At 34.1% G+C, this 26,791-nt stretch overlaps 2 protein-coding genes across 2 annotated transcripts; one reads left to right on the forward strand and one right to left on the reverse strand.

Annotated features, from left to right (window-relative positions):
* Positions 1-821: 821 nt before the first annotated feature.
* LOC120204268 (putative serine/threonine-protein kinase) lies at positions 822-4,199 on the reverse strand. Its single transcript, XM_039204382.1, has 7 exons — positions 4,090-4,199; positions 3,734-3,870; positions 3,455-3,567; positions 2,477-2,687; positions 2,152-2,389; positions 1,370-1,520; positions 822-1,276 (listed from the first exon to the last, which is right to left on the reverse strand). Exons 2-7 carry the CDS (start codon positions 3,810-3,812, stop codon positions 956-958), a joined length of 1,113 nt encoding a protein of 370 aa, XP_039060313.1. The 5' UTR covers positions 3,813-3,870; positions 4,090-4,199; the 3' UTR covers positions 822-955.
* A 14,935-nt stretch (positions 4,200-19,134) lies between these two features.
* On the forward strand, positions 19,135-23,505 carry LOC120204269 (trafficking protein particle complex subunit 13-like). The gene is made up of 12 exons (XM_039204383.1): positions 19,135-19,496; positions 19,589-19,673; positions 20,063-20,193; positions 20,283-20,385; positions 20,553-20,567; positions 20,896-21,041; positions 21,179-21,374; positions 21,615-21,689; positions 21,887-22,003; positions 22,677-22,721; positions 22,987-23,085; positions 23,189-23,505. The coding sequence occupies exons 1-12, from the start codon at positions 19,207-19,209 to the stop codon at positions 23,207-23,209; spliced, it is 1,323 nt and encodes a 440-aa protein (XP_039060314.1). The 5' UTR covers positions 19,135-19,206; the 3' UTR covers positions 23,210-23,505.
* The last annotated feature ends 3,286 nt before the right edge of the window (positions 23,506-26,791 follow it).

Genomic DNA, 26,791 nt, shown 5'->3' on the forward strand with positions numbered 1-26,791 from the left:
ATAAGAAAATGATAAGTGATAATTTGCTTCATTTTTTTAATGATATTGGTGCAAGGAATTTTACATGGTTTTTTTTGGCTTAATAGGGAAGAGAGGAAAAAAATTAGGGAAATAGGAGACCTTCACTTGTAATTGGAGATCTATGGTATTTACTACAGTATTTAGGAACTCGTAATGTTGAGATGACGAGTTCTAATAAAATTTAATTTTTTTATGAAATTTTTCTCACATAAGGGTAAAATATCATCTCGAAGTGACGAGTTCTATATATTATAACAAATACCGTATATCCCAAATTAAATTAAAAGTCAAGGTGGTACTATATTTCTCTAATTTTTTTCTAGCCAGCCGTATTGGGCCAAAAAAGTCATTTTACTTATATTAATTATATTAAGTCTTTAAAGGTATTCAAATTTAATAGTCAAAATTTTAAGACTTCTCAAGAATATGTAAAATTATATCTTATCTTTAAAGGTACACAAATTTAATAAATTTAGGGTGAATAATTAAAATAGTAAAAATAAAATTAATTAAAAGTAAAATCACTATAAATCCAAAATATTTATAGATGCAAAATATTCATCTTCCGATCGTTTCCTCAATGACTTTTTAAAAACGTGAAATCATCCCCAATAATAAAATTTTGATGTATATAAAAAATTTCCTAAAATTAAATAGGATAACGGTGTAATTAGAGCTGATTGTGAATGAAGAATGCCTTCAAATAAGATTTCCCTTTAGCTTGTGTTAATTTTAATAATAATCATTAACAAAATATAACAAGAAAAACTGCAAAACTAATAACTAAAACTAACGGGATATTCAGCGCCAACATCAGGCTTTCAGCCTCATTTTCCTATATTAAAAAAAAAAAGTCTACAACTCCACGCCCTCTTGCTGTGCTTTCAAGGCTGCATAGCCGGAAAAAAGGAAAAGAAAAAGAACACTTGGATGCTCACCTGGGGGTAACATCAGTGATAGTGACAGGAACAGAACTCATCTGAATGCTTGACATGGCAGACGATTCGATCGACTTCTTACTCGAAGATGCCCCTCCATCTTGAAAGAATCCTGGTGCCATAAGTTCTTTATCGTTCAGCCGAACATTTCGTACCAGCATTTTAATAACCTGGCTCATTAAAGGCCTTCGATTGGCTGCTGCTTGCGTGCAGAAAAAGGCTACTTTCATGTACCTAAGGACATCTTCCTCCGGGAATTCTCCGAGCTCAGGATCCACAAGCTCGAGGAGCTTGCCTTCTTCATGGAGCTGCCATGCCTATCAAAGCAAACAATAATAATATGTTGAATACATTGAAGAATGATACAAGGTAAAACTACAGAAATATCGTAAACAAAAATAAACACGTACCCATTCCAAGAGTAGCATCCCCGTGCCTCCCCAGTCGGTCTTTGAGCTGCTTCGGCCACTAATGATTTCGAGTACAAGTACACCGAAGCTATAAACATCAGCCTTCATGGTTAACTGACCACCCAAAGCATATTCCGGGGCCAGATAACCACTGCACAGAATGAAGTAAAAGCACAAATCATCACCTTTCCCTTTTCATCATTATACAAATTTTATTTTAGAGATTTGGGTTTCATCAGAAACAAAAACCAAGAGATCCAGCATTTTCTTCACAGATTCAGTGGCTGAAATGCTGATTATCCATACTACGGAAACTTAGTCCAAACCCATAAGGGAAATAGGATAATGGAGAAGCTTTGGATAAAGCATGTACTAAGTTCTTTCCCTACTACTTGCTATGCAATTTAGCTTGTTTGATATCAGGTTCGAGTTCAGCTACAATATGCTCATTAAAGAAAATAAAGAAAGCAAATACAAATGCTATCCAAATCAATTTTTTGTCCCAACATTAAGCAAGGATTTGTTCACATGTAGGTGATGCTGATTATACAGATTCCATTTCCCCCTTGAGCTGTCAAAGTGTGCAAAATAAACGTGAATCTATGAAAGCATCTTCGGTTTCAAAGACAATGCTAAGGTGATTAGGATCTTTATATTCTATGTTGAGAATGACTTCTCAAAGAAGTCAAATACTGGATGACAATACAAAAAGCCTCAAAGGAAAACAGAGCAGAAAAATAATCTAACGTAGAAGAAGAGCAGATAAAGAAGCAGCGACTTACGTTGTTCCCGCTATTCTGGTACTAATATGAGTGATATTATCTGGAAAAAGTTTCGCCAACCCAAAATCTCCAATTTTAGGGTTTAAGTCTTTGTCGAGAAGTATGTTACTAGATTTGATGTCTCTATGAACAATATGGGGAACAAGTTCTTCATGAAGGAAAGCAAGACCCCTAGCAATACCTATACAAACAGCTGATCTCTTGCTCCAATCAAATTCAATATTTGTACTCCTTTGATCTGAAAACCAAGGAATTCAAAAATGATAATCAAGTCTTCCTCAATGTTATTGGCCACCATTGAAACACAAACTTCAGACCATCTTACCTAATAAAACTTTATCAAGACTCTTATTTTCAACATATTCATAGACCAATATCCGGTTCGCTCCTTGAATACAACATCCGATCAGCTCTACAAGGTTTGGATGCTTGACATTTGATATAGTATTGATCTCTGTCAAAAATTCACGATCTCCCTGTTTTGATTGGGCAGCAAGTGTCTTCACGGCAATTTCAGTTCCATCTTTTAGAATTCCCTAGCAACATATATATAATTAGTCAGACACCAAGTTTGACTCACAAGTGAACGCTAGAATGTCTTAACGAAGGAATCGATATTAGGAAATCACATTCGAGCTTGTAGATTCCTGACCCTCTAGGTCTAGCTAGCCTCTAGTTTAAGTCTGCCACCATTGAAGGTTGCAACAGAAAGCTAAATTTCTGTTAATAAGTCCATGTTTTAGTTCTCTAATGTTCTCAATCTTTTATGAAATCAGTTCTAAGCCAAAACATAGCAATGATGAACTTGGATTCAAATCAATAGAAGTTAGAAGCAGTACTAATATTATCAAATCAAACTTTAAGCAGTACTAAAGGATTTGCTGATATCCCTGTGATTGTGCACAGCAGTCAACAAGATATAAAGGTCCTCCAATAACATAAGAAAATATAAAACTGAAAGGAAAAATATGCATAGTTAAAGCCTATATTCCTCAAACTCGGTGTGAGTTTTGGGTACCGGTATGTATCGAATTCAGGTATATTCGTTTCATTTCTTTTTGAGTTTTTCTATGCATTTGAAGGGTAATTGGAGGAGATAATAAAGAAAAATAAGAACTCAGAATAGCATAGATAAAATAGTTTCTACGAAACATTCCAGCGTCAAGGTTCTCAACTTTTCACTAATCAATTAACGTGTTAATTTAGATTTGAGTCTGCATAATTTGATTAGATAAACTAATAAATATAAGTAAATTTAAAGCACCTTGTAATAAACTAATAAATATAAGTAAATTTAAAGCACCTTGTAAACGGTTCCAAAACCTCCACGCCCTATTTTATTGCTTGAGTGAAAATCATCTGTGGCTGATCTTAATTGATTGTATGAGAAATGATCGACTCTCCGAAGCAATTGCTCTGAATTTTTTTTCAAACATTTTAAACACAATAATAATGTTTAAAATACAGAACAAACCGAAATACAATTCTTGAACAAGCAGTAAATCAAAATGTAATAACTCTATAAAATTCAAAAAAGAAAAATTCTAGACGATAATATTTTAAGTCTAAAGAGAATCCTCACCTTCTATACCGCCGGTGGTGGACGGAGCGGTGCTCCGTTTACGCTGAACAACTGATCCACCGAAACAACCGCAACTCATGTCTACCTCTGCAATATCTCAGTTCTAACCAACCTCTCACAGTTCACATGATTTACACCTTTACTTGACAAAAAATCATAAAAATATAACGAATTCACTAATTAAGAAGCTCACACTGCCTCAATATCCAGATCAAATCATTAAAAATAACAGTTTAACTTAAATAAGGTTTAACTAATTAATCAAACTAAAATCCGAAATAAAAATCTCAACTACCAGCTGATCGTCACCATATCGCTAAATTCAAACATTAAAAAGAATAAAGTAAAATAATTACCTTAGTTTGAGACTGGAGGAGGTTGCAGAGCTTGAAATAGAGAAATTGAGAATTTGAATCGGCAGAATTTAAGTTAGAAACGGGGATAGTTTAGTTGGTTTAGGTATACGGACAATTGGGAAAGGGTCAATACGTTTTGGTTTATGCAAAATTGTCATGTTCCCACTCATGTCATCTCCAACTGTAGCATCTTCGACACATACTTTTCTTCCAATTTAGCTGTTAAACTTTTTTATTATATAATTTTCATAATTATATATTTTTCATATTATCATAATACGGCTGAATTTTTCAATAATAGTTTTTTATTTCGTAAAATAATACACTTTCGAAATTATTTCTTTCAATGGATGAAGAAATAATTCCAAAATGCATTATTTTATGAAATAAAAAACTCAACTGTATTATCTGAAAAAGTTAACCGAAAAAGTGGATTAAGACATTGATATTTAAATAATCTTTTGATACATAAATAATGAAAATATTTTTCATAAATATAATAGAAATATGATCAATTTAAAATAAAAATAATATAATAATTATCACTATTTTAATACCGCTTATAAAGTTAATATTTTTTATCATGAATACATGCAATAATCATTTTTAATTTTCAGTATTTTATATTTTATAATTAAAGTTTAATTTTTATCACATCCACCCGAGTATTGAATGAGTTTAGTGAATTTTTATTATTTAAAAAATCGTCATTTGTTGTTATATTAACATCTCCATTTAATAGTACTTCTAGCGTTTCATAAATAAAATATTAAAATTAAATCACTAATTCATTGTCAGGTAAAGAAAAGAGAAAGATGTACAGGATGTCTAAAAAATGCATCCTAATATAATGTTAAAAAATACATTACCGGAAATGTTAATATTTTTTAATATTTTTGATAAAGTGATACCTAAAATATTATTTTTTTTTATCATAAATGTTAATATCATAAATATTATTTTACGTATCGAAATTAACATTTTCAGTAAAAAAAATATTTTAGGTAGCACTTTACCAGAAATGTTAAAACAATATTAAAATTTTCAGTTGCGCCTTTCTTTAACCTTATATTAAGATATCGTACAACAGAATTACACAAAATGACAGATTAGGGTGGTTATATGATAAATGATGTTTCCATTTCTGGCAAGTAAATTCATACCAACAAAATGACATAAATCATTGGAAAGTAAGGGATACAGATAATGAGTTTTGATTCGGATTTAGATTTGATGAATTTTGATATCGTATTTGATTTATAAGGTTATATTTAAAAGGAAATTAGATTCAGATTAAGATACGTCACATTTAAGAGAATGATAATAGAATTTAAATTAAAATTGAGTTTATAATAAAAATATCTGACTAATACAAAATTAATTTATTATAAAAAATATTTTTAAAATTTTAATTATCGATTTTTCTTTTGTCTCCTCCCACAAGTTATTTCTCTAAAACATTTTAAAAAATATCGAAAATCACGTACTTTTATCATTGGTTGATATTAAACTCCAAAATTTTAAAGCAATTCCTCTCAAGTCTCTTAATTTCAAATTTGGTGTCTGTTCATTGAAAAATACTTTGATACCTATTAAGTTAGGCTAAAATTGCTATTGCCTTTTAATTTTGATATCCTTCCTGTATTGTTCGATCAAAATATAATTATATTGTTTTTTTCAGGAAGAGAAATATATTTATTATTGAGATCGTCGAAAATAATTTTTAGAGGATGTTTGGTTCAGGGAATGTGGGATTCCCATAGGAATGGAATCCATATTCTCATGTTTGGTTGGTCGGGAATCTCATTCCCGGTAATGCTTTATTACCAATAGTAGATTTTTTTTGGGTATATTATCGGAAATGTCATTACATCATTTTCCTTAGGTATTGTTGGATTACCGGCGTTTTAGACTAAAATGCCCTTAATTTTTTTTCAAAAATATCATTCTTCTGTCATTGAATAATAAAAATTCTACGAAGGTTAAATTACAAATTTATCCTTAAACTATTTTAGATTTACAAAAAAAATCTAATTAAAATTTTATATGAAGTTTAGGGGTTAAAATAAAATTTTACCCTTTATATGAATTTTATGAATTTAATTTGTTTAAAGAAAATATATAAATATTTTCCAACTTGTTAAAAAACAAATATATAATAAAGACAATTTGGTTAAATATATATTCTAATAATCTTTTATTCCTCTAACCAAACACGGTAATCTTACATTCATGCTAAACCAACCAAACACAAAATACAACATTCTCAGTAATCCTATTCTCTGGTAATCTTTTATTCTCACTGGTAATCTTACATTTCATTAACCAAACGCACCCTTAGTCTTCAGGCATCACCATATTAAAAAAATAGGTATTTACCTTTTTTTATTTCACTTTTAGTTAAGATTTAAAAATGTTAATGTCAAATTAGTATGGTCGAGATACATTTTCACTCTATGTTTTGGGTTGGATTTGGGATAGGATATAGCTGACCCTATTCTCATATGTAATGGGGTAAGGAGGAGATAGGGTAGTAGGCTGCCCCCAACACCAGGTTGAGAGCAGCTTCCGTGAAAGACATCCGTTATGAATTGCTCTCAGTGCGATAGGAGATTAATCTAAAGTCAAGTATCACGTGAAGGTATCAGGAGTGATAACATATTGGGTTAGCTCTCAGTGGTGTCTGTTTCATTGAAAAATACTTTGATACCTATTAAGTTAGGCTAAAATTGTTATTGTCTTTTAATTTTGATATCCTTCCTCCTTGTTAGACCAAACCAAAATACAATTATGTCATTTTTTTTTTCTTAGTAAGAGAAATATATTTATAATTGAGATCGTCGAAAATAACTCTTAATCTTCAGACATCACCATATTAAAAAAATAAGCATTTACCTTTTTTTCTATATGCTTTGTGTTTTTATTTCACTTTTGGTTGATATTTAAAATGTTAATGTCAAATTAGTAGGGTCGAGATACATTTTCACTCTATGTTTTGGGTCGGATTTGGGAGAGGCTATTAATCTAAAATCGAGTATAGCGTGAAGGTATTAGGGGTGACAACAGATTGGGTTAACTTGAATTTTTGTCAACGTGATTTAATCTAACCCAAGAAGCATACCCCTCCACTCAAACTCAATCCGAGTTCAAAAATGTATCATCCAATCTGAAACTCGACTCATTTTTAAGATAAAAGGCTACATTCAATCCAACCCGATATGAATATAAAAATATATTATTATTATTATCTTAACACAATAAATTAAAATCTCCAAACATTTTTTAATGGTAGAAACTGTAATAATTGGAAGTTCCCCATGTACAAGGAATCTGATCTGAACATTTTCTTCTTGTTGGCATCAAATGATGTAATGTCAAAACCATGCCGCCCCCCACTTCCAATTTTCTATTAAAAACCGTGGGTCCATTAATTCCAAGAATTCTTTGCAAAACTATGGTATGTCAAAATTAGGGACCATTCATTATTTCAATTTAAGGAAGTGGCGGTCTTCGTTAGTTTTCATTTTTCACACTCTTACACATATTAACAAAAAAAATATCAATAATTGATTTAATAAAATATTAAATTCTTAAATAAAATTAAGTGTTTAACTTTTAATATTATAAATTAAATGCATTCAATTGTGAGTAACAATTTTATACTAAACTTTCATAATATTGAATTTAAATTAAATGATAAATAAAATAAATATTAATGATTAATTTAAAAACAACATGTGACACGGAATGGGGTAGGCTGAATTTTTTTTATTAAAGCTTTAGACATTAAATTATTGACGTTGCACGCTTTTAATATCTCAATCTAAGAGAGTCGTCATGTTGTCCTTTACCAATTACGACAAAAACCAACACTTGTCGGAGAATGATTACGTGCGGCAGTTTTAATATATAGTTAAAAAATATTATTAATTTTGTCATTGTTTAAATAACAAAACCGATAAAAATGACTGAAAACATTATTAGGCGTTAAAAATGACCGGTTTTTATTATTATTGGACGTATTTTTTTAAAAAAATGACCAAAAAAATTATTAGGTGCTAAAAAATACCAGAAATATTATTATACGCTAAAAAATGACCGAAAATATTAAAAAAATGATGTTTTAAGTAAAAAATAATAATATTACCAGTAAATTTTTATTTATTTTATTATTTAAACAATAACAAAACTGATAATATCTTATTTTAACTTTATATTAAAGTGATACATTGTAAAACTGCCCACTTGTCGTCCAACGACTGCTATCACAAAATATAAAATACATTATAAGATAAAATAATTAATTAAGGTTTAAATTAACAATTTCTGCAATAAGTCGTTAACCCAACTGTAAAGTAAGCAACTACGATGATGTGATCGGTTTTGAGGAACAGTGGTTTACTTTAGTTAACAAATTAAAGTGTATTATTGTCTTTTTCACTAATAAACTTATTTAAATAGTTAAAAAATTATTGTTTTTGGAGATTATAGATTCGAGCATCAGAATAATTAAGCGTTTATTGTCAAATGATTGAGAGTATTTAAAACAAATACTACTTTGTAATCCTATTTTAGCCACTCTAATTTATTTTATTAATAATTTTTGTGATATGATATTTTTTTTATTTTTTAATATATAATTAAAAAAGATTTGAAAGTTAGAGTGATTAAATTATGATTAGTTTAAAAGTTAAATAATTAAATTAAAAATTTAAATTTTAGTGATCAAAATAAGAGTGAAAAGAATGAGTAATGAACGATATAATTTACCTATAAATAAGGTGTCACGTGCAAATTATACGTTAATTTTTTAACTGCGATGTATTAAAATGAAAAAAACTAAATATTAAATATAATTTTAAAAAAATTAAAAGTTTAAGTACTAAAATAGGAAAAAAAGTGATACTAAAATCATAATTTACCCATGAAATAATTATTTGAATGAGCCTACGAGGATCTAGTCAAAGTTGGTCGAACGCATGAAGGAGATATCAAGGATTTCTGCGAGAGGGGGGAAAGAAAAAGGCAACGTTGGTGTCAGGCATTGAAGAACTGGTCTCCCCTCCATCCATCAAGCACTATTGGTGGCTGAAGTTTGCTCGACTTCTGCGGCTGAAATTTGGGGAATCTATGTCGGTCTTTCACTGGCGTGGGAGCAGGGATATCGACGGGTTGTTGTCGAAACTGGTTGCAAGGAAGCTTTGGGTATTTTGGAAGGGAAGATGGAGAATGCAGGATCCTCCTCTCTTATACCGCATCTGCGTGATTTGATTAGTCGTGGTTGGTGCCTCCAGTTCCGTTTTGTTCCTAGAGAATGTAACAGGGTGGCTGATGGATTAGCGAATATGGCTTGGAGAGACCCTCAGTGGAGCCGACTATTTCATCAGATACAAGAAGTCCACGATATGGTGGATGCCGTGTACTAGGAAGCTGCTGATATGTAATGATTTTGTTAACTCCTTTTATTCAAAAAAGAAAGAAAGATAAGAAGCCTAAATTTATTTGTTAAAATTAAATTTGTAGACTCGAAACGAATCATCCGATTATCTTCGGATAAAAATCAAGGAATTATAATCCAAAAATTTAAATAATAATTTTTCTTCAATTTTTTTAATTATTTTAAACTGTATATTGAACTTAAAATTTAGATTATTTTGCTTAAATATAACTCAATAAAAAATATTTTCATTTTAACATCCATATTTGATTATTTTTCGGATTGACACTTTTTTTCCACCGCATAGATAAATACGCATTTTGTGAGAATCGTCTTTTGTTGATGTTGCAAAAAATATATTTTATAAGAAGTGTTTTCTACTTATGTTATAGAGTTTTATAGGAAACACCATTTATTGTCCTAAAATAAACACACTCAATAATTATATCTTTAAAAAATTATATTTAAATACTTAAAAATCATTTATATAAAAAACGTGGGAATTAAAAACTTTATGAGTTTCTCATGCAATTACGCATCGAAGACTCGTGCAAACTATATATATTGTTATATTTAAATAAAATTCGTATATTTTTTTTTCTATTTTCTTTCATTTTTGTCCAACCTAATCAACTTTTGTAGAGATCAACAGGAATCATTTCCTATAAAATACGCCTCGTATCATAACAGTAGAAGATCTTTTCTACAAAATATGACTTTATTTACGTGGTAGAAAAATTTATTATTGCACCGATTGGGGGCAACAATGCTAGGACCCTAGGATCATGTCATGTCTTGATATTTGGGATATGTTGTTACCAGCTAGGTTGGTGAAACTATTGCAACTTTAATGCACGATTTCGTTTTGATATCCATCGATTTCTCAGATCGAGCCAGGATATTGAGAACGTATTTAAGATATATACTGCTTCAGCCAAACAGTTGTTGTCAAACTCCTTGGCAGGAGAATCGGCTATACTGCCTTATGAAACCGTATTTAAGATCTATGGAAACCCTCTCTCTCAACCATTCAAACTAATGGATATTGAGAACGATTACTACCTTGTCTCTCTTCTCACTCCTTCGGATTATTTTAAGGCCTTCTTGGATGGACCCTGGACCATTTTCGACAATTATCTCACCGTCGAACCATGGCCGCTTGACTTCTTCCCATCCTAACCCTACCGGCCTAGCAAGATCGTTGCTTGGGTCAGACTTTCAGGGCTACTTGTCGCCCTCTACCTGTGCAATCTAATCACTGAGATTGGCAAATGCATCGGTCATGTCCTGAAAATCGACTATCATACTGAGAGTGGCCGTCGGGGACGGCTTGCACGAATGACGCTCACTATCAACCTTAAAATGGTTCCGTTCAAATTGTCGAGTATGAGTCATTCTCGATGATCTGCTTCTCCCGTGCCGTTATATACACATGAAAGATAATTGTTTTGATTATCCTGCCCCTGCTACAAGCCTACAATCGATTCTCCTGCTGATAACCAAGCATCTGCCACTGTTGCCCAAGAACCAAATAGTGAACCCTTATTTAGTCCCTGGATGTTGGTTGAGTGCCACTCCTGTAAACCCTCAAAGCAAAACAATGCTGGAATATCTCCCATAACTCTGGAAATGCCACCTCACTTTGGGGTCCCCATTTGCTACTATTTCCGAGACAACTAATGTCACTGACAATCACCCGAATCCTCAAACCTTGACCTCCACCTCCACTATTATTCCTGAACCCACGCGAGCCCATCTGTCTATGATGCAAACAACAGAACCAGTAAAAGACCCTAAGGCAAACAAAGGCAAATCTCATATTGCTGTCCCCCGAAAACCCTTATCGATCCTTGCCGGTGGAAACCGCCTCATCCGGCCCAGGACTCTGTCTGCTGGCCAAATAAATAATATCAACCGGACCCCCATCTACATCCCATGGACCAGTTATCCTTGATAGAATGAAACATTCGACACTGATAATACTTGATAACACTGACCCAAATGCAATGCCTCTGACTATCTTGGGAGGCGGTCAAAACACGTTGGATTCTGCTAGTAAACATTCAACTTCTACAGGCAAGAAGCATCATATTAAAGCAGGTTCAAACCCTCCAACTTTGATGGAGGCAGAAACGAATCTCTATAACTCATCTGATATGACATTACGACTACCGTTGATCATGTTGAGGACCATGCAGAAGCTATGCTTGAGTAACCTCTCCTCCTATTAACTTTTATCTATGAACTGTAAAATTTTATGTTGGAATGTATAGGGATGCAGTTTCCCAAAATTTATTTCTGTTGTTCGCCAGTATCTGCGAGATAACAAGTCGGATATCGTTGCTTTTGTTGAGCCTCGTGTTAGTAGCAGTAAGGCTGACTCTATCATTCGCTCTACTGGCTTTCTGAATTCTCATCGCATCAATATTGTTAGGTTCTCGGGAGGTATCTGGATTTGTTGGTTTGATTTCGTCTCTATCAAAGTCATCACCAACCATTTTCAATTTGTCCATAACTGTATGAATTATTCTACGGATCATAAAGCTTTTCTTGCTACCATTGTTTACACAAGTCCAAATGCTTCTAAGCGTAAACTTCTTTGGGCATGGCTCCGTCATCTAGCCTCTTCTATCACCACACCTTGGATAATTCTGGGCGACTCCAATGCTACTACCAGTCTATTAGATAGAAGCGACAATGCTAGCTATACTCGTCCCTGTAGAAACTTAATTTATGACCTCGGTTTGAGAGATATGAGATTCTAGGGGGCCCAGTTCACTTGGACTCGTGGTCTTGTCTCTACTTGTTTTCTTTGTAACAATACCTGGGATGACCACTTTTCGGAGTCTGTGGTCCTTCATCTCCTCCGCATGTGCTCGGACCATCGACCTTTACTTCTCACTGTTGTTGGTAACACTTTTCCTAGATCAGGTATCAAACACTTTCGTTATTTCTCTGGGTGGCTAACCCATGATGATTTTCCACGTATGGTTAAAAACAGCTGGGCTACTTCGATCTCTCTCCCCAATGTTATTGAGAATTTCACCGTTGCTGCTGACAACTGGAATAAAACTACTTTTGGCTATATTGGAACCAAAACCGTATTGTGGTGCAAAAACAAACACCGCAAAAAATGCCGCTGAAACTAACGCCGTAAAAGTAGCGGAGTTTATCGTTCACAAATGCCGCTAAATGTTATGTTTTTTAGTGGTGTTTTTACAAACACCGCTAAAGTTAATGATATTTAGCAGCGTTTTTCTATAAGCGCTGATAAATGTTATGATATTTAGCGGTATTTTTTTTCAAACACCGTTATTTATATTTTTGTGTGGTGTTTTGTCCTAAAAACGCCGCTATTGACTACGTATATAGTGACGTTTTATATATAAACGCCGCAAAAGATTATAACTTTAGATGCATTTTTCAAAAACGCCAATATTTACTATATATTTAGTGGCATTTTTTTATACAAATGTCGCGAATTAAAACTAATTTTTCAAATGTTATTTTCTACTCTTTTGTTACACAAATTTAATCTGTAACATTATCCAATAAACTTGACATCCATAACATCAAACTTGAAATCCATAACATTAAACTTTTAGTTTTGATGACATCGATGTAGCTAATGGTACATGGGTTCCTTTTAGTTTTGGAAATCAAGACATTCATATCTCCCACATATTCTTTGCAATGACCTCATCCTTTATGCCAAAGCAAACCCCTGTCAAGCTGAGGTCATTGACCACATTCTAACATATTTTGGTTACTTATCGGGACACTAGATTAGTAAAGCTAAAACCCAAATTTGGTTCTCCCCCTCAACTAATCTTGCAACTCGTTCCATTATTGTGAATATGCTTGGATTTCGAGCTGCTGATACTTTTACCAAGTACTTGGGGACGCTAGTTTTCCACAAGCGTCAAACATGTGTGGACTTTTCTTTTATCTCAGACATAATTTGAAGGAAGCTCTCTGGGTGGGCAAACCAAACGCTTTCCTTATCATGTCGTTTAACTCTTGCTCAGTCGGCCCTTAGTGCTATACTTGTGTACTTTATGCAATCCATGTCCATCCCGAAACAAGTTTGCAAAGATATTGAAATATGTATAAGGAAATCCATTTGGGGTTCTATAAACTCTTCTTTAAAGATCTCCATCGTTAACTAGGAGGTAGTTTGTCAGCCACAGAATAAATGAGGTATTCCTCGAATCTACGAAAAAATACTGCTTTTATGATGAAGCTTGGATACAATACCTTCACAAACAACGAGGCTTACTAGGTCAAAATCCTTCGACATAAATACAAGTTCTCACAACAGCAAAATAGGTTTTTAGTGGTGTTTTTAAGCGCCGCTAAAAACCTTTGTGGCACAAAAATTAAACGCAACAAAAAGTGCCTGTAACACCCCCAACCCGTACCCGACCCGGATACGAGTCTGAGATGTCACATTACCTTTTTAAAGCATTATTCTTAACAAAATAATAAATCATTTGAATTATATTAAGAAAATACAATAATCTACATATATATATATGTATAAGTTTATACAAGGTTCACAAAATACTCAGAGCATACGCAACTTAACCTTATATTACATGCCAACACTGATTTACATAACAAAATGACATACTATTAAGTTGCTTCTGATCTGATAGTTGCATGAGTAATGTTGTCCAGCTGCTTAACCTCGATCGTCAACTTTATTGAATCCTACGTGTGCAACACTCACACGCTAAGTCATCGACTTAGTGAGGTAATATAATAATAACCATAAAATATAAAGAAATTGCCAAAATGAGATAGGTTGCAATGATAATATGAATGTAATCAATGCAATAACCATAACCATATTCTTACACATAGACTTATCAAATTTCACATTCATAAGTTCACATTATTAAGTTCATTAGCCCATGATACCATATTGAGAACCTAAGGTATGTGAGTATTGTGAGGTTGTGCACTATGCTGTCACCACAGCTCGTATAATTGCACCGAAATGTCACGTATAATTGCACTGGAGTACCGCGTAGAATTGCACCGTAGTGCCATATAATAATGTCCATAAGGACCACATATCATTCCTTAAGAATCATATACATATACTAGGGATCAAGTATGCGTTTCACAAGACTTCACACATGTTCCAAAGAATATATATATATATATCCCGAACGACCGCGTAGACCCTCTACCCTTGGCATGCCAACTATACCTATAGTTCTCATCTACTTAACATGGCTTTCACAATTCACATAATTTGTATCACGTAGACATAGTATTTTCATACCTTTATCACATAGACATATCATTTCCTGCATATTCATGTCACATAATGCATATGGTATAAACTCATATCATGTTTCATAATATGGAATGTAATCATGTATCAAAATATTGAATCTATGCATATCATAAGTCTAGAACTGATTATAATACTATATTCATGCTATGCATATGCACTCACCTAGATTTCTTTATCTTTCCCTCGATCGATCCTACTTGTCGATTGTTCCAGAACTCGATTAGGCTCAATATCTACATAAGCAAAATTTTCAAGATGATTATCAGATGCCTAAGTCTTGAAATTAACCTCTAATAGCCTAACAATTTAAGGAATTGATAGTTTAATTTCTCTTTTTTTTATGGGGGAATCGGTTCCCCCCTGGGGGTATCGATTCCCCTCTAGCATTCTGGAAATTCATATTCGTTTGAGGGGGATCGATTCCCCTTGAATGGGTACCGATTCCCCTAGCCCAGAAATCCCATTTTGAGCTTGAAAATCACCTTATTTCAGCTCAAACCTTCCTATTTCACTCCCTTTAATATTCCTAACTTTAATACACATACTTAAACTCATTTCTACTCCATAATCACTTCTTTAAACTCCAAATCTAGTCATTCCTATGTAATTGCAAAAATTATACTAGTTTTGCAACATGTTCAAATTCTTATTCTAACACTTCCTATCCCTTAATTAACTTGATGACAAGTCAAATCTCACTTCCAATTCTTATTATGAACTCTAATCTAAGATTTCACTTTTCTACTTCCTTTCTTTAATTCTTCATATACTTCTCATCTTGAGGTTTTAAAACAATTTAAATTTCCTTTAAGCTTAACTATTGCCTAATGGTCATGAATCAACCATAAATTCAACAAGAAATTCACTAACAAGAGATCTTACCTTAGCTTGGGTCTCACGTATGAAGAAGAAGAAAGAAGAAGAGGACTCTGGAAGCTTGTTTTGATTTCCTATACTTCTACGTGGTTAATATAATACTAACCCCAAATAATTATCTTGCTATGAAAAGACCATTTTGTCCTTCTAATCCTCCTTCTTTATAATTCAATCCTACACAAAATAACTCAAATAAGTCATTGAACTTTTCCATCATTCTACTTTAATCACCAAATTCTGAAACTTTACAATTTAATCACTAACCCGGTATGGAGGATGTTACAGTGCCGCTGAAAAAAAATGTCACAAAAGGTAGCGGCGTTTGTGAACGACAAATGCCGCTAATGGTAATGATATTAAGAAGAAAACATTGCTATTTATCTATTCTTTTGTGACGTTTTATGCTAAATATCATTATTTTTAGTGGCGTTTGTGAATGTAAAACGCCGATATTGACCACGTATATAGTGGCATTTTCTGTATAAACGCCACAAAAGATCTAGAACTTTAGTGCGTTTTAAAAAAAACCCCACTATATATTTAGTGATATTTTTATAAAAACGCCGCGAATTAAAACTAATTTTTCAAATGCTATTTTATATTCTTTTGTTACCCAAATTAAAAATTTTAACCTCTAACATTATCCAAAAAACTTGACATCCATAACAAGAAACTTGAAATCCATAATAATAAACCGAAGTTTACATTAACGTAAAATATAATGTAGTTCAACATTGTTAATTAGAATAAATAATAATAACACCTAAGATGGTGGACTTTGGGTTCACCATCATCCAATTCAGATGCAGCTGAAGATGATACTCGGCCTAAGCAATTCTTTACTTCATCTTTAAGCCGTTGCAGCCGACCTTTGCAAACGAAGATGGTCTTCTGACAAAATGGAATTGCTTCTGAAGGTTTGTTACAATCTCCAAACACATACATATTCAAAAATTTCTAAATATCCCTATTGTTGTTTTTCAACAATTGCCCTGGCAACATCCAACATTTTCCATGCCAAATTCAGGTTACCAAGATAGGGTTAAATAGCCGTTACAAGACAGTGAAAACTATTCAACTACACTATGTACCTATGCTCAATTCAACATGGTTAAATAAAAAATAAATTAGATCTAATCATCTTTTAAGTCTCTCTTAGTATTGAAACTAGAGAAATTAACTCTTGTCTCTCACAATTGTTCTTGGTTTATTTTCTTTTTAAGTTCTCATAATTTTGAAAGTAGGCAACTAACTCTTCTCTTAGAGAACGTGACTTGCTTGTTGGTCGGGTTCTCGATGAGTGGTGGCCGATGACGTTAGAGCGAAAGCCTTGGGCCGTTGAGGCCGAGAGAGAAGGGAGGTGAGATTTGAGAGATTTCTCAAAAGCATGACGCGGCTAAGAGTTGAGTTTAGGGCTAGGGTTTGCTAAATTTGGTTAAATGTGATATATATATATATAAACGCCACTAAAGTAAGAGTCTTTAGTGGCATTTGTATAAAAACGCCACTAAAGTATAGTATTTAGCGGCGTTTATATAAAAACGCCACTAAAGTACAAGTATTTAGCGGCGCTTGTGCTTAAAACGCCACTAAAGTACAGTATTTGGCTGCGTTTGTATAAAAACACCACTAAAGTACGAGTTTTTAGCGGCATTTATATAAAAACGGCACTTTATATAAAAACGGCACTAAAGTACGAGTATTTAGCGACATTTATAAAAAAACCACTAGAGTATGAGTATTTGCCGACGTTTGTTAAAAAAATGCCACTAAAAATGCAGCAAAAAACCCATTTTGTTGTAGTGTCTTTGATCGTTACCCATCCTCCATCCATCGAACGGTATGCTCTTTTCTTCAGCATGGGCTTTCGAAAGCTTGGAATGCTTTACTTCCTTGCCTCTCATGGTCTATTGGTAACGTCACTTCTTGTCGTTTCTGGATAGACAATTGGGTTCCCGCTCTTGGCCCTTTTTCTAATCATGCTCTCCACCCGTCCTTGCCCGCTCTTGGGTTCCCGCTACTGGTAACGACACTTCAGACAGCTGCTGGGACTATTCGACCTTGTCCTCCCTCGTCTCTCCGACTTCCTTGGTTCATATCCTGAATATCTAAGCCCCCCACGACAGACATGGATGATATGCTTGATTGGCGGTGTTTTGGAACCAATTCATTTCCTATAAGCTCGACTTACAACCGTCTTTTTACTGGTTGTTGGGATGATATTAATTCCACCTGGAAATTCATTTGGTCACTCCCCGTACCCCAACGCATCCGTCTCTTCGCATGGCTCTTGATCCTTCTAATGACAAACAATGAACGTTTTCGACAAAACCTAACTACAAATCCGTCTTGCCACTCTTGTCATGATTCAAATGAAAATGCTCTTCATGTCCTTCGTGATTGCCCTCAGGTGAAATCCTTTTGGCTAGGCATTATCTCTCACACGCTATCAAACCTCTCCAGTATGGATCTTGGTTCCTGGCTTGCTTCCAACATGAAAGACACAAGCATCCGGCCTTGGCATGTTACTCCATGGCATGTCTTGTTCATCTCGTTCCTTTGGTTAATATGGAAGAGAATGAATGAAGAGGTTTTCACTAGTGAAACCCAAGATATTCACGACCTCTTTTGACGTGCCTGCGCATGGATGCAATATTTCACATCTGCTACTACCACGGTTCTTTCTTCCCATAATCTGCATGGGTGGCCTGAACCAATCCTTGATTGGTATTGTTTGGGCTGTGATGGCAGTGTATCTTCGACAACCATGATGGGTGTTGCAGGTGGAGTTTTACGTGACCACATAAGGAAATGGATATTTGGCTTCAGCCAGAACCTAGGTTTCTCAATCATCCTCAATGTTGAATTATGGGCAATTTCTGGAGGCATGCGCATGGTCTGGTCTAACAGAATCATGAGAGTGGTGGTTCAGACAGATTATGCTCAAGCAGTCAAACTCATTAATGGACACGATGCTTCAAACAATCATGTTCCACTCGTTCGAACGATTGCTTCATGACAGAGACACTCTTGGGAGACTCTTATCTATTGGATTCCACGATCAGGCAACTCAGATGTTGATGCTTAAACCAATCTTGGTCCTATAAACCTTGTCGGAATTTGTTACCTTGATTTCCCTCCTCATCAAGTTGCTACACTGGTTGATCTTTATGCTAATATTTCTATAGCTTAACCTTTTAGTGTATTTTCAATTAAAAAAATGTAATTTTTTAAATAAAATATTATAAAAAAGTAGAATTATAAAGGTTCAAGCTTGAGACCTATAAATAAATAAATAACAGTTAAATACTTAATCAGCTTAAATATTTATTTTATAATTTTTAAAAATTATATTTAATAGTTCATTTATTCACTTAATTAAGAGTACCGCTTTACCAGAGTCTAATGACTTTGATAATTATGGTAGAGTTAATCCCAAATCGTCCGATCTCTCACTGATAGTCTCCCAGAGCTTCAATCACCGACAACAGCGGCCATGAGCACGGCTCCACAAGGAAGCCACTCCCTCGCCTTCAGGGTGATGCGGCTTTGCAAGCCATCTTTCCACGTCGAACCTCCTTTCCGCCTCGACCCCGCCGATCTCTTCGTCGGCGAAGACAACTTCGACGATCCACTCGCAGCCGCCAACCTCCCTCCGCTCTTGTCTACTCAACTCAGTAAGTCCATGGACTCGTCCAATCTGACTTACGGCAACCGATTCCACCTGCACCATCCATCTGATGCTATGGGCTTCTCTGGCCTCCTCCTCCTCCCTCAATCCTTCGGGTCTCACTACTTCCTTACTCTCCCTTTTCCCTAAATTTCTTTAATTTCGGTTTATATAGTTATTATTTACCTTTTCTAATTAATTGGTGTAGTGCGATTTATTTGGGGGAGACATTCTGCAGCTATATTAGTATCAATAACAGCTCTAATGTTGAAGTTAGGGACATCATTATTAAGGTCAGTTTGTTTAATTTGTTGATTTTTTAATGTATTTACCGCAATTTTTAGTTGATTGCAAATGTTTATCCGTTGCATTTGATAATTGACATTTTATTCCCCTCTTTAATTGAGTTAGACTAAGCTTTTGTATTACTATTCTGGAAAAAGGGTTAGATCATGTGCTTCTTCTCAAGATTGTTTGAGTATCAAAAATCATTCCCCCCTTTAATTTTATTTAATTTCATGTATGCTGAGATAAATTCTGGACTGAGGTTTACATTTGATGTTCAAAGCTTAAACACATTTACACTTGAAACATTTGGTTTTTTTTTTTTTTTTTTGATAAGAACATTTGGTTTGGTTTGTTACAAAATCTCCAGAAGTGAGAAGTCTTTGTTTTATTGTAGGCTGAAATTCAGACAGAGAGGCAGAGGATCCTTCTCTTGGACACATCAAAATCACCTGTTGAATCCATACGTGCAGGTGGGCGTTATGATTTCATTGTGGAACACGATGTCAAGGAGCTTGGAGCTCATACGTATGCAGTAGCTGATTCATTTTTCTGTCTCCTTTTATTAATTATTTTCCCTCTAACTTGATCTTTGTTTGTTGCGATACAAAATTTAGGCTGGTTTGTACTGCATTGTACATTGATAATGATGGAGAAAGAAAATATCTTCCACAGTTTTTCAAGTTCGTTGTTGCAAACCCTTTATCAGTTAGGACAAAGGTACTGTTCCATGCCTTTATAAAGAAATGAATTTGTATTTTGTTTATGCTGCCCTTGGCTGGCTTCAGAGCAATTTTTTGCTTCAACTTTGTTATTTGAAACTCTCTCTTTGCTTTAACTTTGGTTTTTCCTTTCAAAGTTGTAATGCTTTTATCTCTGTTGTGCAGGTCCGCTCTGTCAAGGTAGGTTGAGATTGACTTGAATTATCTAATGTAAGTTTATGAAGCCTAGATACTCACGCTACTTCAATAGATTCTTTTTATGTCACGCAAACTATAGAAATAAAAGGGATAAATATGGCTTGAAATATATAAATTAAAATGTGATTTGTAATGAAATTGATGTCAAATTAAAATTTCAGTATTTTAATCCTCCTTCTCTGAGAATTGTGCGAGGGGAGGGCAAGGCAAGGGCAGTCCTTCATTATTCACCCCAGCCTTATTAATTGTAAAAGTTGTGAGTCAACTTGGGCTTTCATACTTCTGTAATAGCTGAATTTTTCTATCTCAGGAAACTACCTATTTAGAAGCTTGCATAGAGAATCATACAAAAACAAATCTTTATATGGACCAAGTTGAGTTTGAACCAGCTCCTCACTGGAGTGCTACAGTACTAAAACCTGATGAACTCCATCCTGCAGATAGTTCATCAACTGGGTAAGTTACGGATATATCACATGGATGTATAATTTCGAGTTTTACTTTTATTAGTAGCTTGCCCGAGCAGTCCTTTGAGTTATGAATTCTTATTGTTTTCGAGTAATTAACTAAAACTGATTATCATTTGCTGGCAGAGAGATATTTAAGCCACCTATTCTTATCAGATCTGGCGGGGGAATTCACAATTACCTTTATCAATTGAAATTTGCTTCGCCTGACTCTGCACAAATGAAGGTAGAGGGGACTAATATTCTTGGTAAACTTCAGATAACATGGCGTAAAAATTTGGGTGAACCTGGCCGCTTGCAAACCCAGCAAATTCTTGGAGCAGTAAGTTAAACATACTTACAGCTTTAGCAGACTAAGTTTTGTGCTGTGTTTTGTGAAAACTGTACTATACTGAAACAAATATTTCATTTTTATTCCTTTTTTCTTAGAAGGAAAAGGAAAACTCTGTTGAATTCTCTGTGTTCTGTTTATTTTGCAAGTTTGAGATATGCATAACTTTCAATGGACAAAATTAAAAAGGAGTAATCAAATTCATTCTGATATGCTTTTCCTCTTTCTCAGCCGATCAGTCGCAAAGAAATTGAGTTGCAAATTCTGGAGATTCCATCACTAATCAATTTGGATAAGTCCTTTTCGGTATGTTTTACTATCTGCATTTGTTTTGCACTATGGCAAATTTTTTTAACAAATTCTTTTCATTCTTATGAAAAAATTTAAGATCTTTTCTGTTGTGCTTTTTTTTTTCCTGCCTAGAGTTTCTCTTTGCTTCTAAGTCTTGACTTTATTTTCCAGCACTCTTTGAATAAGTTAATTGACTTCATAGCCACTGGCAGGTACATCTGAATCTCACGAACTATACAGACAGGGAGTTGGGCCCATTTGAGGTCTGGTTGTCAAAAGATAGTGTACACGAGGAGAAGAATGTTATGATTAATGGTCTTCAGATTATGGTAATTGATTTAGTTGACTACCAAAATTATTTTTTTAGCTTATATCCCAAACTATTATAGCGTATTTTGGTGGATATATATCCAAAGTTTTCCTCTATATAGAGAGCTAGAAAGTGATGGGTTAGAATATGTCTTTTACAGTTGAACTTGTTTTCTTAAAAGTTCTTCATAGAGATTTGTGGTAGGTGGATGCTAAAGTGATGTCTCACCGTTAAATGCATTCACGAATGGTTGGTAGTTTTTTCTCCTTTGAGCCACACATTCTTAGAGCTTCTTGATGAAGAGGAACATGAGTGAGATCTGTGTATTAAAGCTAAAGGTGTAATGGAAATTCATTGCGTGCAATTCAGCAATTGTCATGGTAGCTGAGAATCACTTCAACCTAACCAATCAACACAAAAAATAAAGGATAGTGGTTCTTGTCTTAGATATCACTGTTTTAAATTTCTTTTTCCCTGTGATCAAATTTGTATGGTTACAAAGTAGTGGCATGTTTTGTGCAATGCTGAACCTCGAACATGACTCGGATTAATTTCTTTGGTTTGTCTTTGAGTAGGCATATTATTACTTCAGTAACATAAATAAACATTTGTAGTAATGCTTTTCTTTTTAATATAGCATATAAAAAATATGATTTAAAACAATAGTTAATAAAGATTTTACGCTTGTGTAGGCATTGCCACAGGTGGGAGCATTCGGCTCCAGTGATTTCCATCTGGTATGAAGAAAATTTCTGGACCATACATTTTGTATCTGGTTGTTTTGGTTAAGGCTCTGGTTTGAACTCCAACATGCAATCATTTACTATCGAATGGAAAATATTGCATCATTTGATGGCTATTAATTCTCTTTTTCTCCCTTGTATAAATTACCATGGACAGTTGGATTTCTGTTCACACTTCACAGATTGTGCTGCTATTCCATCTGCAATTACTTGTCTATGTTTTTGCTTCATTTGTAATTCACTCGTTTTACATGCGCAGAACTTGATTGCAACCAAACTCGGAATCCAGAAAATTAGCGGAGTGACAGTATTCGACACTATAGAAAAGAAGACTTTTGACCCATTGCCAGATATGGAGGTTGGTATCATATTTGCTTGTTTTACCAAACAGACTAAGATGTTTACTTGGGTCTCGAATCGATAAATATCAGTTGTGATGAATTCTTTTCACTGCATTGCAGATCTTTGTAGAGTCTGATTGATACATAAAAAAGTTGTTGATTGTTAAGGCTTGCTGAAGAGAATCATCTCTCAAATGACTAAGCAAAACATGCTTTGATGTGTGTCATTGCATTAATTAGATTGAGCGACAACGGAGAAGCTAGCATAATTCGTTGCGACTACGATCATATTGCTGTTGCAAAGGGAGGGTGGCTGGTCCATGTTTTTCCATCGTATTGTATAATTTAGATACAAGCAAGCTTTGTGATGTTGTACTTTGCTTAACTTGACGTCTATTTCTAGCATTACGAAATTGAAATCTGTACTCTTTACACCATTTAAGATCATCCTAAGGATTTGAACTGGTATTTTGTTGTTTTATAAGCTTTGAAGACGGTCATACCAATGCAGCAAATACATATCCAGCCTTGGGTTGGCTCGTTCGTGTCTAAAGGCAGAGCCCATTTGTTAGCTGGTTCTGGCTCAATTTGGGCCTTTGGCACAAGGATTCATGGATTATATTTCATTCTATCATGTAAACAGGGATGGATCGGGAATGAGGTATTCGTTCCCTAAATGTTTTAGTATTCGTTTTCTAAAAATTTTAAATTATTATATATTTTAGAATGATGTCATACATTGAAATTCATCAATAAATATTTTAGGTAAAATTCATAAAAGGACATTAAACTACTTTAAAATTGTCTTTTTGAACATCAAACTTTCAAAAGTTAAATAATAGAAATTAAATTTTAGATTTTGATACAAAATGGGCATTGCACTATTATTTACCATTCAAGAGGTAATGTGTCATACTAAATTAATAGGAAATATCCCATTCCATCCTTCAATTGTAACTAAAATTTTATTTTACTAATAATTTTAATTAAAATGATTTCTATTAAGTTTGTTGAATTAAAAAAATAGATAAAAATAAGTTAAATATTAATTTCTAGTTTAATATTTTAAATATTGAATTTATACCATATAAATTACTTCATATGTTGTTAAAACTTAAGGATTGTTTCTATTATTTTGTTTAAGTTTGGATGTATAATTCTTATTAATGGGATACTATAATTTTCTGGATGAATTATTGTAACACATAATCTAGTTCGATCCGGAGATCACTGGATAATGATGTCACATGGGACCACCCAAGTGATTAAACTCAAAAATAAATTCTTTAAAATTTGTAAACTGATTCAATTATCTAATAAAATTTCATCCACAATATGTAATAAGCGAAGGTAAGTTGTCGTTTACAAAATACGGGGGAGCTCCCAAAATATTCAAAACAATACAACACTGAGTTTACAAAAATAAAGTTACGACTGAATACAATATAAGTCCATAAATAGTACATGCCCTCTAAATGTCTCGAACGTACTCTGGGTGCTCTGGCCGAACTGATTTGATGCTCTTGAATATCTACCGAAGATAACTCCCCACGAACTGCCTCCTAGAACATGCGTACAGAAACACATTTTGAACGCTGAGTTTACGAGCTCAATGCCTCATTAACATTTGTACTATAGTACATACAATCGCTAGATGAACTAGATGGTGGCACATGTATGTAAATCTGAGTAACTACTGCTCTATTGATCTGTGGCTGGCATCATGATGCAGTTGAGGGATTATGCATCTCAGAGCTCACGCACCCATCTAGTACTGTCAGAATACCTGAAGGTACTTGGGGGTGAGATCCAAAATTTTGCATCGAAAACGTACACCCATCCAACTTACTCCGTCGAGTCTTGGAGAACATGCGCCCAGTTGGCTATTAAGGTGCCTTAGCAATGACCTGAATCCACTGACTATTGAAATCTACTAAGGAGACTTGTGTGTCCTGACTTTTTCCGGAGTGTCAAGCAACGCTAGTTTTATGTAATCCTAATTGTTACTGTTTCTACTATTCTGTTACTTACTACCATTCTCACTTGTAGTTTTATTTACTGTCATACTAATCTATTTGGGCCCCTCACGTCTAATACCTTAACCATTAGATTAAAAATCCAAAAATACCAGTGAGTACTGATACCGACCCTTTAATATCGATACTAGATGATTGAGATAGGTTGTTTGACCAAATGGGCATATCGATACTAGATGATTAAGATAGATTTTTTGACCAAATAGGTATATCGATACTTTCCAGGATATGGGTACCAAATTTAGGTTCGATGTTTGAAATAATTAGCTTAGTATCAGTACTCTTATTAAGAGTATTGATACTCTACCTTGGGTATCGATACTCTCTTGAGTATCGGTACCAAAATTAACTACGGGAATATGATTTTGTGGTTCCCAGTATCGATACCACCCTGTGGGTACTGATACCTACCCTGCAGTATCGATACTCATTGGTGGGTATCGATACTTCTTCATAAAATTTGTATTGTTTTACTCCTGATTGAAGAACAATATCGATATTGTTCTTCTAGTACCGATACCTCTGCTAAAAAATACTCAATTTTGACCACGAAAGTTGCCATTTTTGCCCAAAAACTTCCCATTGAGGTGCGTAGCTGTTATTAATGTGTTATGCATGATTAAATGGGTCATAAAGAGGCTTTATAATACACTAAAACATTCAATAATGCAATTTACCATAAACATGTTCCAACTCATGCAACTAATTAAAACTCACCTAATGAGCTATATGTAGTAGTGTTGAGTTAAGAGTGAGTTACTTTAAAACCTTAAGCTGCTGGAAATCCCCAAAAGCTTAATCATGTACTAGTTTCTCTTTTCCCTTGACTTGAAAGGTTTCTCCCACTTCTCTCACTAACATGAAAATAACATATAAGTTACTATCGTTGTTGGGAAACTTAGAGGAAGATTTAAAATGTTTATAGGGGGGCTGCAATCTCCCAAAATCGAGTTAAAACCACTTGGTTTCTAAAACTCTCACTAAACCCAAAATTTGTTTTCTCCACTAAAGCTCACAATTGAGAGCATGAATTAAAGCTTGGAATGAAAAGATTTTGTTACTTACCTTGCTAATTCTTGATGAGGGTTGGAGAGTTACAAAGTGGGTGCCTTTAGTTTGAACAAAGAACAATGGTTTCTAAGGTGGAAGGAGAATAAGACAAGGAGATGGTGAAAAAGAGAGTGTGAGTACAGACGTAAGATCACAATTCTTAATGGTGATTCAACTTTAATTTTTGAACAAAGATATTACTCCCTCAGTCCCTCTAAGTTTAGATGCAAACTAAAATGCACCCCTTTACTCACTATTGGGCTTAATTCAATCCCAATTTCACTTATTCTTGGGTTAAGGCTTCCTACAACTGTGGTTTATATTCGAAGCCCAAAATGAAATAACTTGAAACTTTTAACCTGGAATTCAAGACGTTACAACTCTCACATCCTAATAGAAAATTTCGTCCTCAAAATTTACTTGGATAGAAGGAGGTGAGGGTACCAGAGCTGCATGTCCTCCTCGGTTTTCCAAGTCACTTTCTCAACGTCATGGTTCCTCTATAACACCTTAACCAAATGAATCTTTTTACTCTTTAATTCCCTCACATCTCTTGTTAGAATTCTAACTGGCTCCTCTGAATAAGTCATATCTAGGCTGACTTAGATATGTTCTAGGAGTATGATATGAGAATGAT

This window comes from Hibiscus syriacus, unplaced genomic scaffold (genome assembly GCF_006381635.1).
Source record: "Hibiscus syriacus cultivar Baekdansim isolate YM2019G1 unplaced genomic scaffold, ASM638163v2 tig00010533_pilon, whole genome shotgun sequence".
Classification (NCBI taxonomy): domain Eukaryota; kingdom Viridiplantae; phylum Streptophyta; class Magnoliopsida; order Malvales; family Malvaceae; genus Hibiscus; species Hibiscus syriacus.

Bases quoted from the DNA above. Each gene is read 5' to 3' on its own strand.
- LOC120204268 (XM_039204382.1), bottom strand. From the start codon at position 3,812: ATGAGTTGCGGTTGTTTCGGTGGATCAGTTGTTCAGCGTAAACGGAGC. The intron at 3,568-3,733 runs GTGAGGATTCTC...AAAAAAATTCAG, and splicing joins CACCACCGGCGGTATAGAAG to AGCAATTGCTTCGGAGAGTC. The intron at 1,277-1,369 runs GTACGTGTTTAT...TTGCTTTGATAG, and splicing joins GGATGCTACTCTTGGAATGG to GCATGGCAGCTCCATGAAGA.
- LOC120204269 (XM_039204383.1), top strand. From the start codon at position 19,207: ATGAGCACGGCTCCACAAGGAAGCCACTCCCTCGCCTTCAGGGTGATG. The intron at 19,497-19,588 runs GTCTCACTACTT...TAATTGGTGTAG, and splicing joins CTCCTCCCTCAATCCTTCGG to TGCGATTTATTTGGGGGAGA. The intron at 20,194-20,282 runs GTATGCAGTAGC...TACAAAATTTAG, and splicing joins AAGGAGCTTGGAGCTCATAC to GCTGGTTTGTACTGCATTGT.